Here is a 14,021-nt window from a genome sequence, read left to right as displayed (position 1 = left end):
GAATATATTCTCTAACCCTGGTGGCGACCTTATGACATGGGTGGCATTCAGAGCAAGAACTGGACAGAAGGTGAAATGTTCACAAGTAGAGGCAGGCCTACATTTGAAACCACCTCTTTTGCAAATTATTGCTTCGTGTCTTAGTAGCCTCAAGGCACAACCCCACCAAGTCACTGGGGAGGAACTGCCATGTGTGCATTAAAGCACACTGGAGTGTGTAGACACATACCATGAACTTCATTCTTATAAGCAGTGGCTACGATATGCTAGATAGCTGAAAGACAGACGTTTTGGGGAAAATTAGGTTTTTCTCCAGTTCAAGCCCTTTACCACCACGACCCCGAAAAAAACAACCCTAATCTGTATCCTCATTAATGCATCCTCTGTCTCTTAATAGTATCAGTAATGCATAGTGTTGGACTGGTGATGTACACCAGGGGTCAGCAAACTTTTTCAGCAGGGGGCAGGTCCACTATCCCTCAAACTTTGTGGGAGGCCGGACTATATTGGGGGGGGGGAATGAAGGAATTCCTATGCCCCACAAATAACCCAGAGATACATTCTAAATAAAAGGACACATTCTACTCATGTAAAAACACCAGCAGGCCCCACAAATAATCTAGAGATGCATTTTAAATTAAAGGACACATTCTACTCATATAAAAACACGCGGGCTAGATTTAGAAGGCACTTGGGCCAGATCTGGCCCCCGGGCCTTTGTTTGCCCACCCATGATGTGTCCCACTAACACAACTTGGATACCATGAATGAAGAAGCTATACTGCAAATGCAATAGGGATGCTGAGCAAAACTCCTGCTCACTAGAACAGCCTCTGGATAAGGAGTAATCTACAGACCACCAACCCGTTTTAAAAGAGTACATATCCTGGATGTACACTTATCTTTAGGCACTTTGACAAACAATAAGCAAACTTGTTAAATGGGGAAAAACATTACCTTTTGGGCAGATGCCTCCATGGCTGGTTGGCCTTTGAGATCCGACATAAGCCAGTCCAAGAGTACCCAGAGCAAAGTCTTGGTAGGTAAAGAGATGCGCAAGGCACACGCGAGCAGCTCTGTCTGCTATATCAGCACTGAATTGCTGTGAAGAGGGAAATGTGCCAAACAAAGTTTAGAGAAAATTTTTACGCCATAAATGAGACACTGTTGGTTAACAAGCTTTGCAGATTGCAGCATCATTCAATAGTGATCACCTGGTCCATCATCCTTGTCTAAAAACAGTGACTTGCCCTCAATCATTTTTAAATTGTAGTTACTAACAGCTAGTTTAAAAAAATTCCTGAAATAAAGTACTTGGGTACTTGGAGTCTCCTAGATAAGCCTCTTGGATTAAAATAATTAACGCACAGTATTACTTTTAGCAAGCATGCGGTATTACTTGTAGTAAGCATTCAATTTATTAGAAAGACAAGCCTTTCTAATAAGTGGGGTGCTTACATTGTATCCATCATAGAACACACGCAGCCTACCTCCAGCAGCTCCTTCACATCCCAAGCATCCTCACGGTCATCTAGAGGACTTTTTGCCATGTTGTAGTGTCTTTCCCCGGAACGTACAGGTTGTGACTCATTGTGAACAATAATCTAGATTCAAAAGATATATAAATAATTTAAGTAATTTAGTTCAGATGCCTCAGTAAGCAGTTTTTTTGATACACACACTGCTTTCTCCTTATAATTCAGATGATTCAGAAAATTAGGTCAATTCTGCTTACGCTGTGCACCTAATAAGCATGCCGTTAAATGGAATCAGTGCAGAATGCACCTTAAACTTACTGTAAGTTGAACATCCTAGTTATAGGCAGAAAATTTTGACTATAAATGGGGGGGGGGAGTGTATGGAAAGCTGTCCAGAAATTCCAGTAAACCAGAAGTTGATGCAACGTTGTATAATTAAACATATCAAGCAAAATTGTGATTTACATCGTTCATGTGTACCGTCAGAACTGGATTTCTCTTGATGAAGAATTTTATCAATGACACTCTAGCCTGCTTTTCTGTACTACTATTGACTATGTTTTCATAAGGTCCATTGCATTCAATGGTGTGCGTACACACACACACACACACACACACACACACACACACAAATACACTGTGATCAAATCTGAACATTATCCAAAGAGTATTTTCTAAATACCTGATCTATCTGTATGCCATAATCTTTGAAGTCTGCATTATCCCACGATGTATTTCGATAGATGTCATCCACTCTGTCTATTAATTCAATCTAGGCACAGAAAAGGGAGAAGTTACTCGGGTCCAGTCTCTTGTCAGTAGATTCTGAAACATATTTTAACACTTGAAAAGAAAAGAAAAACCCAAGGGAAGCTTTCAAGGAGCTTTGAAAGGGGTTTCCAAAGTTCTGTACAAGGGGTGGGGAATCTGTGGCACAGATTGATACAATTCCCATCATTCCTGGTCATTGGCTATGCTGGCGGGGGCTGATGGGAGTTGGAGTCCAACAATATCTGGAGCGAGCCAGGTTCTCCACCTCTGATTTAGTAGGCAAAGCTGCCAATGTTGTTGGTTTAGGGCGGGGTGGGGGGGAGGAAGAGGATAAAATTAAAGCAACATGTGCAACCACCATGACCGCTTCCTTTCAGAATACATGTTGTTATGATATTTTAAACTGCTGTTCAGCATTTGGAGAGCCCTTCAGGCTAAAACACACTATACAAGACAGTGGGAGGAAACAGCAAATCAAATTGGATCAACAGTATCGCGAAGTAACAAGATACACAAACTCTAAGCATAAGAGAGCCCGTTTTATGCATTGTGACTTGCCATTATTTCTATTGGTCATAGTTTAGTAGTGATTTAATGCAATTATTAAAAGTGATTTTTGATTTAATTATTATATGCTGATGTTTTGAGAGTTTAGTTTTATTATGTACTATTATAATATAATAGATTATTGATTATTATTATTATTCCATATACAGTGGTGCCTCGGGTTATTAACTTAATTCATTCTGGAGGTCTGCTCTTAACCTGAAACTGTTCTTAACCTGAGGTACCACTTTAGCTAATGGGGCCTCCTGCTGCTGCCGCGCCACCACCAAGTGATTTCTGTTCTCATCCTGAAGCAAAGTTCTTAACCCGAGGTACTATTTCTGGGTTAGTGGAGTCTCTAACCTGAAGCGTCTGTAACCCGAGGTACCACTAAGTTGTTCCATTTTAAAGTTATGCTTCATTATGACTTTTTGTATTGGATCAGATTATTATACGGCATGTGTTCCTTGTTGCATATTTTGTTGCTGCAAACCGCCTTGTGCATAGTAATATAGAAAGGCGGTGTATAAATTAAAAGTGAAATGGAATTATTGCACTCTACCCCAAATCAGGCTTTACACAAACACACCCATATCCATAAAATAATACTTAAACATACTCTTCTTATGTCTAACAGTGACATTCTATAAGCTTTCTAACTGCAACAGGTTTTTTTTACATATTTCATCAATGAATCAAGAGCAGACAATAACACTTACCAAATAGTTAATTGTAGTACTTTCCTCCCCACGGCCCATGTTCTTAAAGAAGCGATAATCTGCCACCACCAATATCCTGCAGGTGTTCTTCAAGGGGTCTGGGGTGGCTCTTTTTCTTCGAGGGGCATCTGCTATTGTGACAATTAAAGAGATATCAAGTTGCACCATTTAAGACATCATTTATGTTGAATTGAGTATTACATTAACAAGAAGAAAACAAGGAAACACGTAAATCAAATATAGGGCAGCATCGCAAAGCACTTCTGTGGAACCTAGGGCCCCGTTAGGATTTTCAGGAGACATACTGTGTCTCTGAGATTATTTACATTTTTTTTACATGTTGAAAATACCCAAATGTAAGAGGATAAATTTCAATTATACATACCTCTGAATGTTTATGTTTATTTTTTAGCAAAACTAAATGATTGTATTAAAACAACTTCTTTGAAAATCTCAATGTACCATATAACATTACTAAATAAATTTAAATAGGATAAGGATCTCCTTAACTTATGCTTTCAGGATATGATTTTATTTGCTGAATCCGGTACGTTGTTCAACATTATTTTTATTTTTTTTACAAACTAAAGGACTGTGATGTATTTTTAAAAAGCAATCACATAAGACCATAGCCTGGAAAAGAGCTCTCAGTTCTTAACACACACCAGCATAAAGAAGTACTAATTTTTAAATCTCTCTCTTACTGTATCATAAAGAAGGCCAAAGGCAGCAAGTCCATTTATTATTATTCTCATTATTTATTCATTTTTTTATACGGAAATAATTGTTTTGCTTAAGTGTAAGGAAAAAGCTCTCTCCACATCAAAGAGTCAGAATATTCTGGTTTCTCTTCAGATTGTATAAATCTTTGGCCCTAATCGTTTTTATGCCTGTTTTAAATAAAAATTACATATAAGTCTCTTTCAGTGTGCTAGGAAGTATGCATTCTGTCTCTTCGGTGTCCATAAGACTCACTTCACTACATACATTAATGTACAGTAAAAAATTCTAGTTCGATTGCGAAAGATTATTGCAAGCAGTTTAACACTCACCTTTATTTAATTTACTCTCCTTCAGCCCTCCACCCAAAAGCTCCTCCTCCTCTTCCATTTTAACATAGCCACATACTTTTGGGGACTGCAATCGTGAGAAATCCTTGATGTCTTCTGATCTGTAGACCAAAAGTCTTTCATCTTGTGTATTATTGAGAAACCTCCACAAGGGCTACAGGTAGAGAAACAGATGTCTAAGTATGTCTTTCACAGTGTGATCCTATACATGTCTTCTTAGAAGGAAACTCCCCTGAGTTCAACGGGACTTATCCCCAGATATGTGTCTATATAGACTGCAGACTAAAGAGATTAGTTGACCAAAAGGCCTCAGTTCACCAGCCTTAAGGAACAGCACGGTCAGTACATAAACCAAATGTAAGTTTTGCCTGCATATGTAGCATTTCACATGAGCATCCCAGTCAATATGGCTGTTTCTATCAGTCCACAGAACCACAGACAGTTGGCAGAAACATTTGACATAGGGTTAAAACGAACAGCAATTCCATCCCTAGAAATATTAAACAACGTGAAGCAACCTGACTGAAAGTTTGTATTGTCTGCATCTAGATTCCAATAGAGAGGTGTACCTCAACATTATATTCTTCTTCCGCAGTGTTGATCCTCACTGTGAAGTCGTCTTCACCTATGTGTGCTGTAACTTTGGAGTTGCTCTGACCTGAGGTAAAGAGAGAGGAGGAAAGAAAAGACCATCAGCTGTAACATCCTCCTAGTCACAAGCATATCACTTCACATCTAGCCACACTCATTCCATGAATCAAATGTATTCCAACATCTTTTTGTCCTTAAGAAAAACAGGGCATACACAAATATATTCTAGAGAAGATAGCATTTCAGATCAATTTTTCAAGAATTTATGGTTATTATTTAAACTTCTGAGGTTCTGATTCACACAGATCATCTGCCAACTAGCCCCCAAAGGATTATTTTAAATAGGTATAAACTCATTTACTTCTACGTGACACCATTTGTAAATGGTGATTAAACCAGTAACAATGTCTGAAGTTCTCATGATAATATAGAATGCCAGTTCGAGATGACTTCTTTATGACAAAACACTTCTTTATAACAATATAAAAATCCAGTAATACTTTCCCCCTCCCACCAAAAACAACTTATTATACTCACCTACAACATGTCCTGTGAAAAATTCCTGCCACTGTACTTGATATTCGGTTTCCTTGCCTTGGCCATTCACTATAAGTGCTTGAAAGTTTTTGGGGAAATGGTCCGCAGTTGAAGTTAAGTATAATTTAAAATGCCTGTAAAAGAATTTGCTTCCATTTAATTTTGAGATTTATATCAGCTATATATTTTTAATGTATCCGAACGCATTGAGGTATTACATTTGGTGTTCAAATACATTTAATGGATCCAAATACACTAGGATATTACATTTGGTATCAAGTTGAGCTTGAGAGGTGCTTTGAGTCCCTGAGGCTCAGCACACCTGTGAGGCCGAACCCTTGTCCCCTTTCCTAGCTCAGAGACACCTTGAGTCTTTGGACTCAGCCGTACAGCTGCAATTAATATGTTTTAAGTGTGTTTTAAGTACAATATACAATGTGACAGTAGATAGTGATGGTGAGCCTTATGGAAAATTCAATGTAGTTTTAAAAACACTTTTTTTAATAAAAAAAAGTTTTTTTAATGTGTGTGTCGATTCTACCTACTGTGTTTGTTCAAGGGGAGTGCTTAATGCTCTAAAATCCATACATAATACAAATTGAACAATTTTGCTTAAATACATTGTATGTGCTGAAGTGGAGAGTAGATTTATAAAAGAGAGCAGTAGCTGCTGATTGTAATGTTTCCACACTTAGTTCTTTCTTCCTCTTTGAAGATTTGGTGTTCAGAAACCCAAATTACCACAGTTGTTCCTGTGTATAGCTATTCTACTTTCTCAAAAAAGTCAAATGCATAAGAATCGGTAAACATTCAATATTAAGGGAACGGACACCTTTCTTGGGGCAACTGTACACTACAGAATTCTAATGATAATCTGAATAAATTTGTTGATCTATAGGCCTCCCAACAATGCAAACAAAAGCCAATTACTGAAATTAAAGCAGAACTGAGGAAAAAAAGCATGCGTAAAAAGAGGAAAAAACACAGAAATCAACAATTTAAAGGGAATCAGTAAGATAATATTAAGTCAAACTTCTCACTAAAGATGCCTCACCTATGCAATGCTGAAAAACTTATGAGTTTCTCTATATGGGATTCTGGTTGCAGGTCTCTTTTTCTTACTGAGTGCTGTTGGATGTTTGACACCGAAAGAATATCATAGTCTGAGAGAACAGATTCCAGATTCTCTGTGGGGAAGAAATAGAAGGCTTAACAAGAGAACAGCTAGAAAAATGTCCTTGTTAAATGTAATAAAAAGACAAGAATTCCCACCACATCGATCAGCCATGGCATGACTCAAGCTCACACACTCCACTGCCGCCCTACTGCTTTTGCACACATGAAGTAGGAGCTCAGAACTTTAGCTTCCAATTTTAAATGAACCACAGCTCTCCATTATGTTTGAATTTGAGGAGCTAAACTTGAGGGATTTTCACTGTATTTCATGAGAAGCAACAATGATCAAATTGTGGCTTCTGATCCTGGTTCACTACCTAGAGATTAAGCAATGCACAGCTTCTCAAGTTGAGATGCAATGGGGAACTGTGGTTCCCCATTGGCTGAAAAACAAAACAGAAGTTTACAAGCACCTCCTTGCAGCCATAAGAGAGGAGAGGGGAAGAGGAAGTGGAAATATGTAACCTGAGCCTGAGATTTGCTATGGCTTGTTCATATAGCAGGAAACTGGTTTCCATTTATGTCCAAACAGAGTCATAAAATTTGTTATTCTTTGGATTCCCCTCTCCCACTACTTAAACAGTAAACCATTTCATCATTCCAGTCATCAAGTTCCCCTGGATAAAGCATTAGTCTGAATCAGTGACTCAGAAATATAACCAGAGGTTTCTAATAAGATTCAAATTGATTTCTTAGGCAAGAAATGTCCTGGTGAGTGTGGATTACGATACTGTAGCATAGAAAAAAAACAAAATACATCCATTGAAAAAATGCAGATAGATAGATAGATAGATGGTTCCACAAAGAGCTGAGGAACCACATTCTAATACATAGCTTTTATCAATAAAGATGTACTAATTCATCTCTCTCTAGTCTACGCCATCTAACCCACTTTCTTCTCCATTTTTCACAAAGCAAGAATATAACCTACCATGCTAACAAATTGATCATAAACAAGAACAATAAAACCTAAGGCTTCACACTTTGCTGGTGTTCATTGTGGATAGATATTTTCATTGTGAGGGTTAAAAATATGCAAGAAACTTAGAATCAGCCTATTAGCAGAAATGTTCAACTTCTGTTAAACTCCAAAGGTATTTATGCAAATGACATGTTCAAAGATTCCACTTTGGCCATCCACATCATTAATCATCCTTTGCGAAATGTGTTACTAAGCCTGCCACTGCTTAACTGGCCATCAATCTCTGTATTTAAGGGGCAAATATTAACATCAGAGTTATCCCATTTACACATTATTCCAATTAGTGTACGTAAGTACTACAGAAGGCAGGTTTAGAGCCATCATCAGCCCTCACAACCACACGTCTTTGTATGCTAAAGTAGATAGTATCTAGTTAGGATCTAGAAGTCTCCAGAAAGGCTGATCTATGTCAAGAATCTAAGTCCAGGCAATCACCCCAAGTCAAAGTTGTGCACACTTTCAAAATCCAGCTTCCACATGCTTATAGTATCCCAAGACCAATAATATGCCCAAGACTGAAAACCTGATCAAGAAACTACTTGTCATTAATCATAACCTACACTGAGACATGTTAATGACTTATTTACATCTGTTCCGAAGAGCAGCAGTATTTAGATCAGTTCAACTGAAAAATCTAACCATTTCTAACATTTCCATAACAGTTGGCATTTACAAAAATAATTGCACATGGCTTTTATAAATGTTTGCTTGTTTAAACCACTAATACATAAGGCAAACAAACACATTACTTAAATAAATTAAAATTTTGACATTTAAAATCAATTTGTTTCCATTTATTTTCTGTCCATTTCAGGTATAACAATTGCAGATTTATTACTGCAAGCATAACATTTTTATATTATTTTCAAGGGAAGCAGTTATTCTCAGAATTCAACAACTGGACAAAAGGAGAGGGATACACATTTAGCAGCAGTATATTGAACGCTTTTATTGACACACACCTTGACGTCTGTGTTAGCATTTCTTCATATCATTTAATATTTTTAAATGTTTAGATTATACAAAATAATGTCCAAAACTTCACTCCCAGGGAGAAGGCCATGCTAAAGCCTATGGCAAACATGCTAACACTGAGAGCATTCAAATCTGCCACTTACAACCTCCAGTCAAAAGTGGTCCCGTCAAGCACCACCACTTGAGTTTTGCAGATTGCATAGCTCAGCTCTAAATAGTCTGAACACTCATTATTTTATTTATTTAAGTTTTATTACCCACCCTCCAACTTAAGGTCTCAGAGTTGGTTACAACAATACACAAATCTAAAAACAGGGGGAGCCATAAATCAAGCAACACCATTCCAAATGGAGCAGAGCAGTATAAATCAAGCAAGAGAGGCAGGTCCAACAAAACAAAATACTTTAACTGTCAAAGGCCAGGGTAAAGATAATTTAGAGAATGCCCTTGCATTCAAGCAATAGTGCCTGTTTTTCTTGTGTGGAATATTTTCCCCAGGTCTTTTTATTCCAAGCAAGCCTAGAAATAGGTGCTTTAGAAGTCAATGACTTTATTCTCAAGAGAGTTGTGTGGAAACCACATGCCCAGGAAGCATGATGTACACATAACGCAAGTTGTTATACTGGAAGTTATGGCAAAACCAGGAAATGAAACCAGACACTCCACACCCCATTCCAAAGAATATTTTTAAGTAATCAGCTACCAGCACTTGCTCCTACAACTGCCTGTCCATTCCTTCCCACAAAATGAGAATACATTCAAGGGCACTCAAAAGATATCGTTCTATGAATATATATGGCTGCTTTACGCCAAATCAGGTATTTTTTCCACTTAACCCACGTTGTTTGTCAGCAGCTCTCCCAAGTCTTGGTCAGTCTTTCCCTGCCTTGTGATATAATGTTCTTAGCCACCTGAGTTCAAACTGAGAACTTCTGCATGCAAAGTTAGATGCTCTTCCACCGAGCTAGTGGCACTTCAACATTGCTTCGGTGTATTGCTGCATGCGAAATTAGGAACTACAAGTGTAAAGACAGTACTGACAATAAAGATAAAAATTGATTGCAACTTCCTTTCCCTGCCCCGAAAACGGAGAGCATTTTTTTTGTAGGCTGCAATCCAGTGTCACCACACTCCCCACATGCAGATACAAAATTGAAGCTCTTTAGGTGATGAGGGACAGCTGTTTATCACATGGCCACCACTTGCCTCTTACCACAGGGAAAGAGTGGTGCATGTGCAACTCTACTTCCAATCTTCAGGGGAAGAGAAGAGTGTCATTGTTATACAGCCAAAATGACACCCCCACACACACACACATACAAACAAGGTAACAATAGAGTAGAGTGAACTCCCAAGGTATACAGATAAGTACAAAACATAAGGTACTTAAGAAAAGGGGAGGAATAAAAGAAAAACAACCCAAAAAGCTGTTCTACTTGTGTTGGAGCGAAAGAGCAGGGAGCAAATGCAGTATGAGCCATATTTTGCCTGTTATAGCCAAATGAGCATCCTGGCTATTGGTTATGAGTGCAGGGAGAAGGAGGAAGCAGCAACAAAAGGCAGGAGTGGTGAAGAAGGGAAAGCTGAAATGGAAAGGACAGTGAGAGGTGGGGGAGAAGCAAGGAAGGAAGAACAACTTGGAATATGCATAGCCTTCTTTCTGCAACGTTGTTCAGATTTATTCTACTTTGCATCACTTTCAAGATGTAAAACAGCATGCAGCTTTGATACAGTAGCATCTCCAAACTTCTTTGTGAATGCAACAAATGTAAAAATCCCATGCTATATTTAATATAATAGTTATAATATAATAGGAACACGGAAGAAAGGAAAGCACAGGAAAGGAAGCGGCAACAGAATAAAGAGGAGAATGACAAAGGAAACAGGAGCCAAGCGGGGAGCGGAGATGGAAGCTAGAGACAGAAGTGAGCATTTGCATGCCACATACATACCTGGCGCAGAACTTTAGCACCTTGCCTGCTTGGCAACCATACAGAGACCTGCACCTAGTTTTCCTTCCAGAGCTCCCTGAATCCCCTGCCTAGCTGGGGATCCCCTTGGCTTGGCAGCCTCTAGCCTCCCTGACAATCCCCAGGGGTTCAGAAATAGCTATTAGGGGGTAGATTCCTATTTCTCTTTTCCATCTTTCAAAGCAGCTTGGTCTGCTTATTTCCTCCGCCTCACTGATACATTTTGCTTTGTGTTCACCTCCCCCCTCACTCCCCACCCCAAATCCTTACTATCCCCCTCTCTTCTGCCCCCTCTTCCCACCCCTCAGCTACCACATCATCACCCTAGAGCTAGGAAGTCGCCACACACTGGAGCCAGTTGCCAGTCAAAGGAAATTCTCCTTCCCCTGCGCCTAACAATTCCTTCTCCTCCTTACAAAAGATAACAGCCTGGAGAAGGAGAATGCTGGAAGTTCAAATAGGAGCACTCCTGTTAGAGGCAAAGATACTTAGCAACCTTTCATGAACAGTACCAGTTGTAGTCTCTATTACTCATCCATCCATTCATTTGGGAAGAGGATTATTACAACATCCCTGAACTTCTCATAGGTTATAAATAATCAACTCACCACAGGCCCCAATTTCTACACACAATTCACTCACTATCTGCCATGTGGGACACAAATGCAAGAGATGATTCTGAATTGTACATTTTAAACATCAATTGTCATTTATCAACAAGAAATTCTACAGTGTATGAAAGTGTGATTATTTATTCATTGAAAATTCTAGGATGGTTTACACTGTTTTCCATAAAAACAAGACATGCCAATTTTACATGTAGGGCCGGACCTTGCCTGAAACCTAGTGGGAAATAATCCCAAAGGTTGGACGCCACTGCAGAGAAAGCCCTTCCTCTGGTTGTCATCTGATAAGTTATGCAGGCTGCAGGACAACCAGGAAGGCCTGCTCTAGTGATCTCATAGAACGGGCAGGCCTATACAGGAAAAGGCATGCTCTTACGTAACCCAGTCCTAGGTTGTTCAGGGCTTTATATGCCAGTAACATCAGTTTCAACTGACCCTGGAGCAAATTGGAAGCCAGTGTAATGCTTTAAGCCAGGCGTGTCCAACAGGTAGCTTGCTATCTACTGGTAGATCACGGGGTGTTCCTGGTAGATCTTTGGCTCCTCAGTGATCTCCATCACCCCCCCCCCCAAAAAAGAAAGCTCCACAACTTTGGCTTCCTAAAAAAAAGCTCAGCAACTGTGTGTTCTATCCAACAACAATAGGTAGATCACTTCCAGTTTTTTTATACTGTGAGTAGATCACAGTCTATTGGGAGTTGGATGTCCCTGCTTTAAGCAATGGGGGTAACATCCTCACAGCTGGCTGATCTAGTCAGCAACTTAACCACTACATGCTGTGCCAGTTACAACTACCAGATCAACCTCAATAAAAGCCTCAATTAGAGCACTTTATTAAAGTTACCAATAGTGAGGTTATCCTGGATGAAGAACTGTCATAGCTGGATTACTAGCCAAAGCCAGTAGAAAGCACGTAGCACCACTGTGGCCACTTGGACCTCCAGTGACACATGTCACTGAACCTTCAGGGGGCGTGTAACCCCATACAGAACAGGCAATCTGCTCAGTTCCCATACACAGACACCCCTCCAACAAGAGCTCAGTCTTGTAAGGATTCAGTTTCAAGCTTAAGGGCCTTTATTCTGCCCATCACCCAGTCCAGGACCTGTATGACCAAATCCAGTACAGATATAACAATGAGAGCTTACCACTACTATATGCAGCCACAGCTCTTGACTTAGTAATAGTAGTCAAATACAACAACACTTTCTGAGCAGCCCCGTCCTCTGTACAATATCCTTTTCCTCCCACAAAGCACTGAGGCAAACCAGGAACTTCCTCACAGGCTTAACACTACAGTCAATTAACATTCATGCAACATCAGCACTGTGTATCTTTCCTTCCATGCTCCCAGAACAGGGAAGAAGAACATGTGCCCTAGAGAGACATGGTGGGACTACCACTCCCACTGCCCTTAGCCATTGGTCACGCTGGCTCTGGGGGGTTGATGGAAGCTGGCAGCCCAACTGGCATCCAGGCAGCAACTTGTTTCCCCCGCCCTGCTCTCTTAGAGCAGGGTTTCCCAAACTTGGGTCCCCAGCTGTTTCCGAACTGCAATTCCCATCATCCCCTGACCGCTGGGTCCTGCTAGCTAGGGATGATGGCAGTCCCCAAAACAGCTGGAGACCCACGTTTGGGAAACCCTGCTCTAGTGCAATCAGCTTTAAGACTGGCTGGGGTTTTCCCCCTCCCCACCAAACCGAAAGAACCGAGCAGCTTCTCAGTTTGCAGAGTTTCCAAAACCCAGTCACTACACCCACTATATGAATTCAGCAGTGGGGGGAGTGGGGAGGGGAAAAAAGACTCAGGCTGCAAACCTTAGGCACGCCAAACCTGGGAGCAAGTCCTCGCTGAGCGTACTGGGGCTTACTTCCGAGTAGACATGTTCAGAAGTAGGCGACCTTTCCACCCCAAAGGCACCTCGGATGCTGGGCTTTCCATCTCCAGCGCGCTGCTTTGGGAGCAGCCACCGAGGGCAGCCTGAGACTCTCCCAGCACAAACCCCGCCAAACACAGAAGGGCTCCTTCATTTTAAATTTTCTATTAACTGAAGAGAGATAAGTGGAAGGGGGACGGGAAGAAGGTCAGGCTGGCGGCGCCTCCCCCCAGGTTTCCCACCCGCACCCCGAAAGTGCCTGGGGGAAAGAAGGCTCTATGGAAGTCCACCTCTCTTTCTCTCTCAAATAACTCACCGTATCGCGGCGGCCGGTGCCTGCCCCGGTGCTGTGGGGCGGGCCGAGGGGAAGGGGCGGCCGGGTGCCTCAGCGCCCCCAGCTCGGGAGCCCCGAAGACCAACAGGAGAAGGAGCAGGGTGGGGAGCGGGAAGGAGGTCGGCGGCGCCCGGCGCCTCATGGCTCTCCTCCTCCTCCTCTAGCAGAAGGGAACCGCGACGGACAAGCCCTTCCGTTCCCTCTTTCTCTCACATAAGTTTCCGTCCTCTCGCCCTCTTTCTTCTCTCTCAGCGATGCCCAGCTGAGGCCGCCGCCGCCGCCCCGAGTCCGGAAGAACCGCCCGGCCGCCTGGGCCTCCCGCGGAGCATTATGGGCGCGCGAAAGCCGGCCGCCATCTTTGTTCCGCTCCG

The 14,021-nt window shown here is 41.3% G+C and overlaps 1 protein-coding gene across 2 annotated transcripts in view; it reads right to left on the bottom strand.

Annotated features, from left to right (window-relative positions):
- The window catches only part of ADAM17 (ADAM metallopeptidase domain 17), a 25,189-nt gene extending 11,168 nt beyond the window's left edge, over positions 1 to 14,021 (bottom strand). Inside the window, exons 1-9 of one of the 2 annotated variants that reach the window (XM_081906156.1) lie at positions 13,633 to 14,021; positions 6,767 to 6,899; positions 5,713 to 5,846; positions 5,154 to 5,242; positions 4,567 to 4,738; positions 3,515 to 3,642; positions 2,161 to 2,250; positions 1,491 to 1,604; positions 958 to 1,102 (exon numbers count right to left, since the gene is read on the bottom strand). In XM_081906156.1, coding sequence (XP_081762282.1) covers positions 958 to 1,102; positions 1,491 to 1,604; positions 2,161 to 2,250; positions 3,515 to 3,642; positions 4,567 to 4,738; positions 5,154 to 5,242; positions 5,713 to 5,846; positions 6,767 to 6,899; positions 13,633 to 13,792 — 1,165 coding nt within the window. In that variant the 5' untranslated portion in view covers positions 13,793 to 14,021. Of the gene's footprint in view, positions 1 to 957; positions 1,103 to 1,490; positions 1,605 to 2,160; positions 2,251 to 3,514; positions 3,646 to 4,566; positions 4,739 to 5,153; positions 5,243 to 5,712; positions 5,847 to 6,766; positions 6,900 to 13,632 lie in introns of both variants that reach the window. The other variant, XM_081906155.1, reaches the window with a different exon arrangement.

Source organism: Podarcis melisellensis, assembly GCF_964234715.1.
Source record: "Podarcis melisellensis genome assembly, chromosome: 3".
Taxonomy (NCBI): domain Eukaryota; kingdom Metazoa; phylum Chordata; class Lepidosauria; order Squamata; family Lacertidae; genus Podarcis; species Podarcis melisellensis.
The sequence above is the reverse complement of the archived record's forward strand: the minus strand, read 5'-3'. Positions and strand labels throughout refer to the sequence as shown.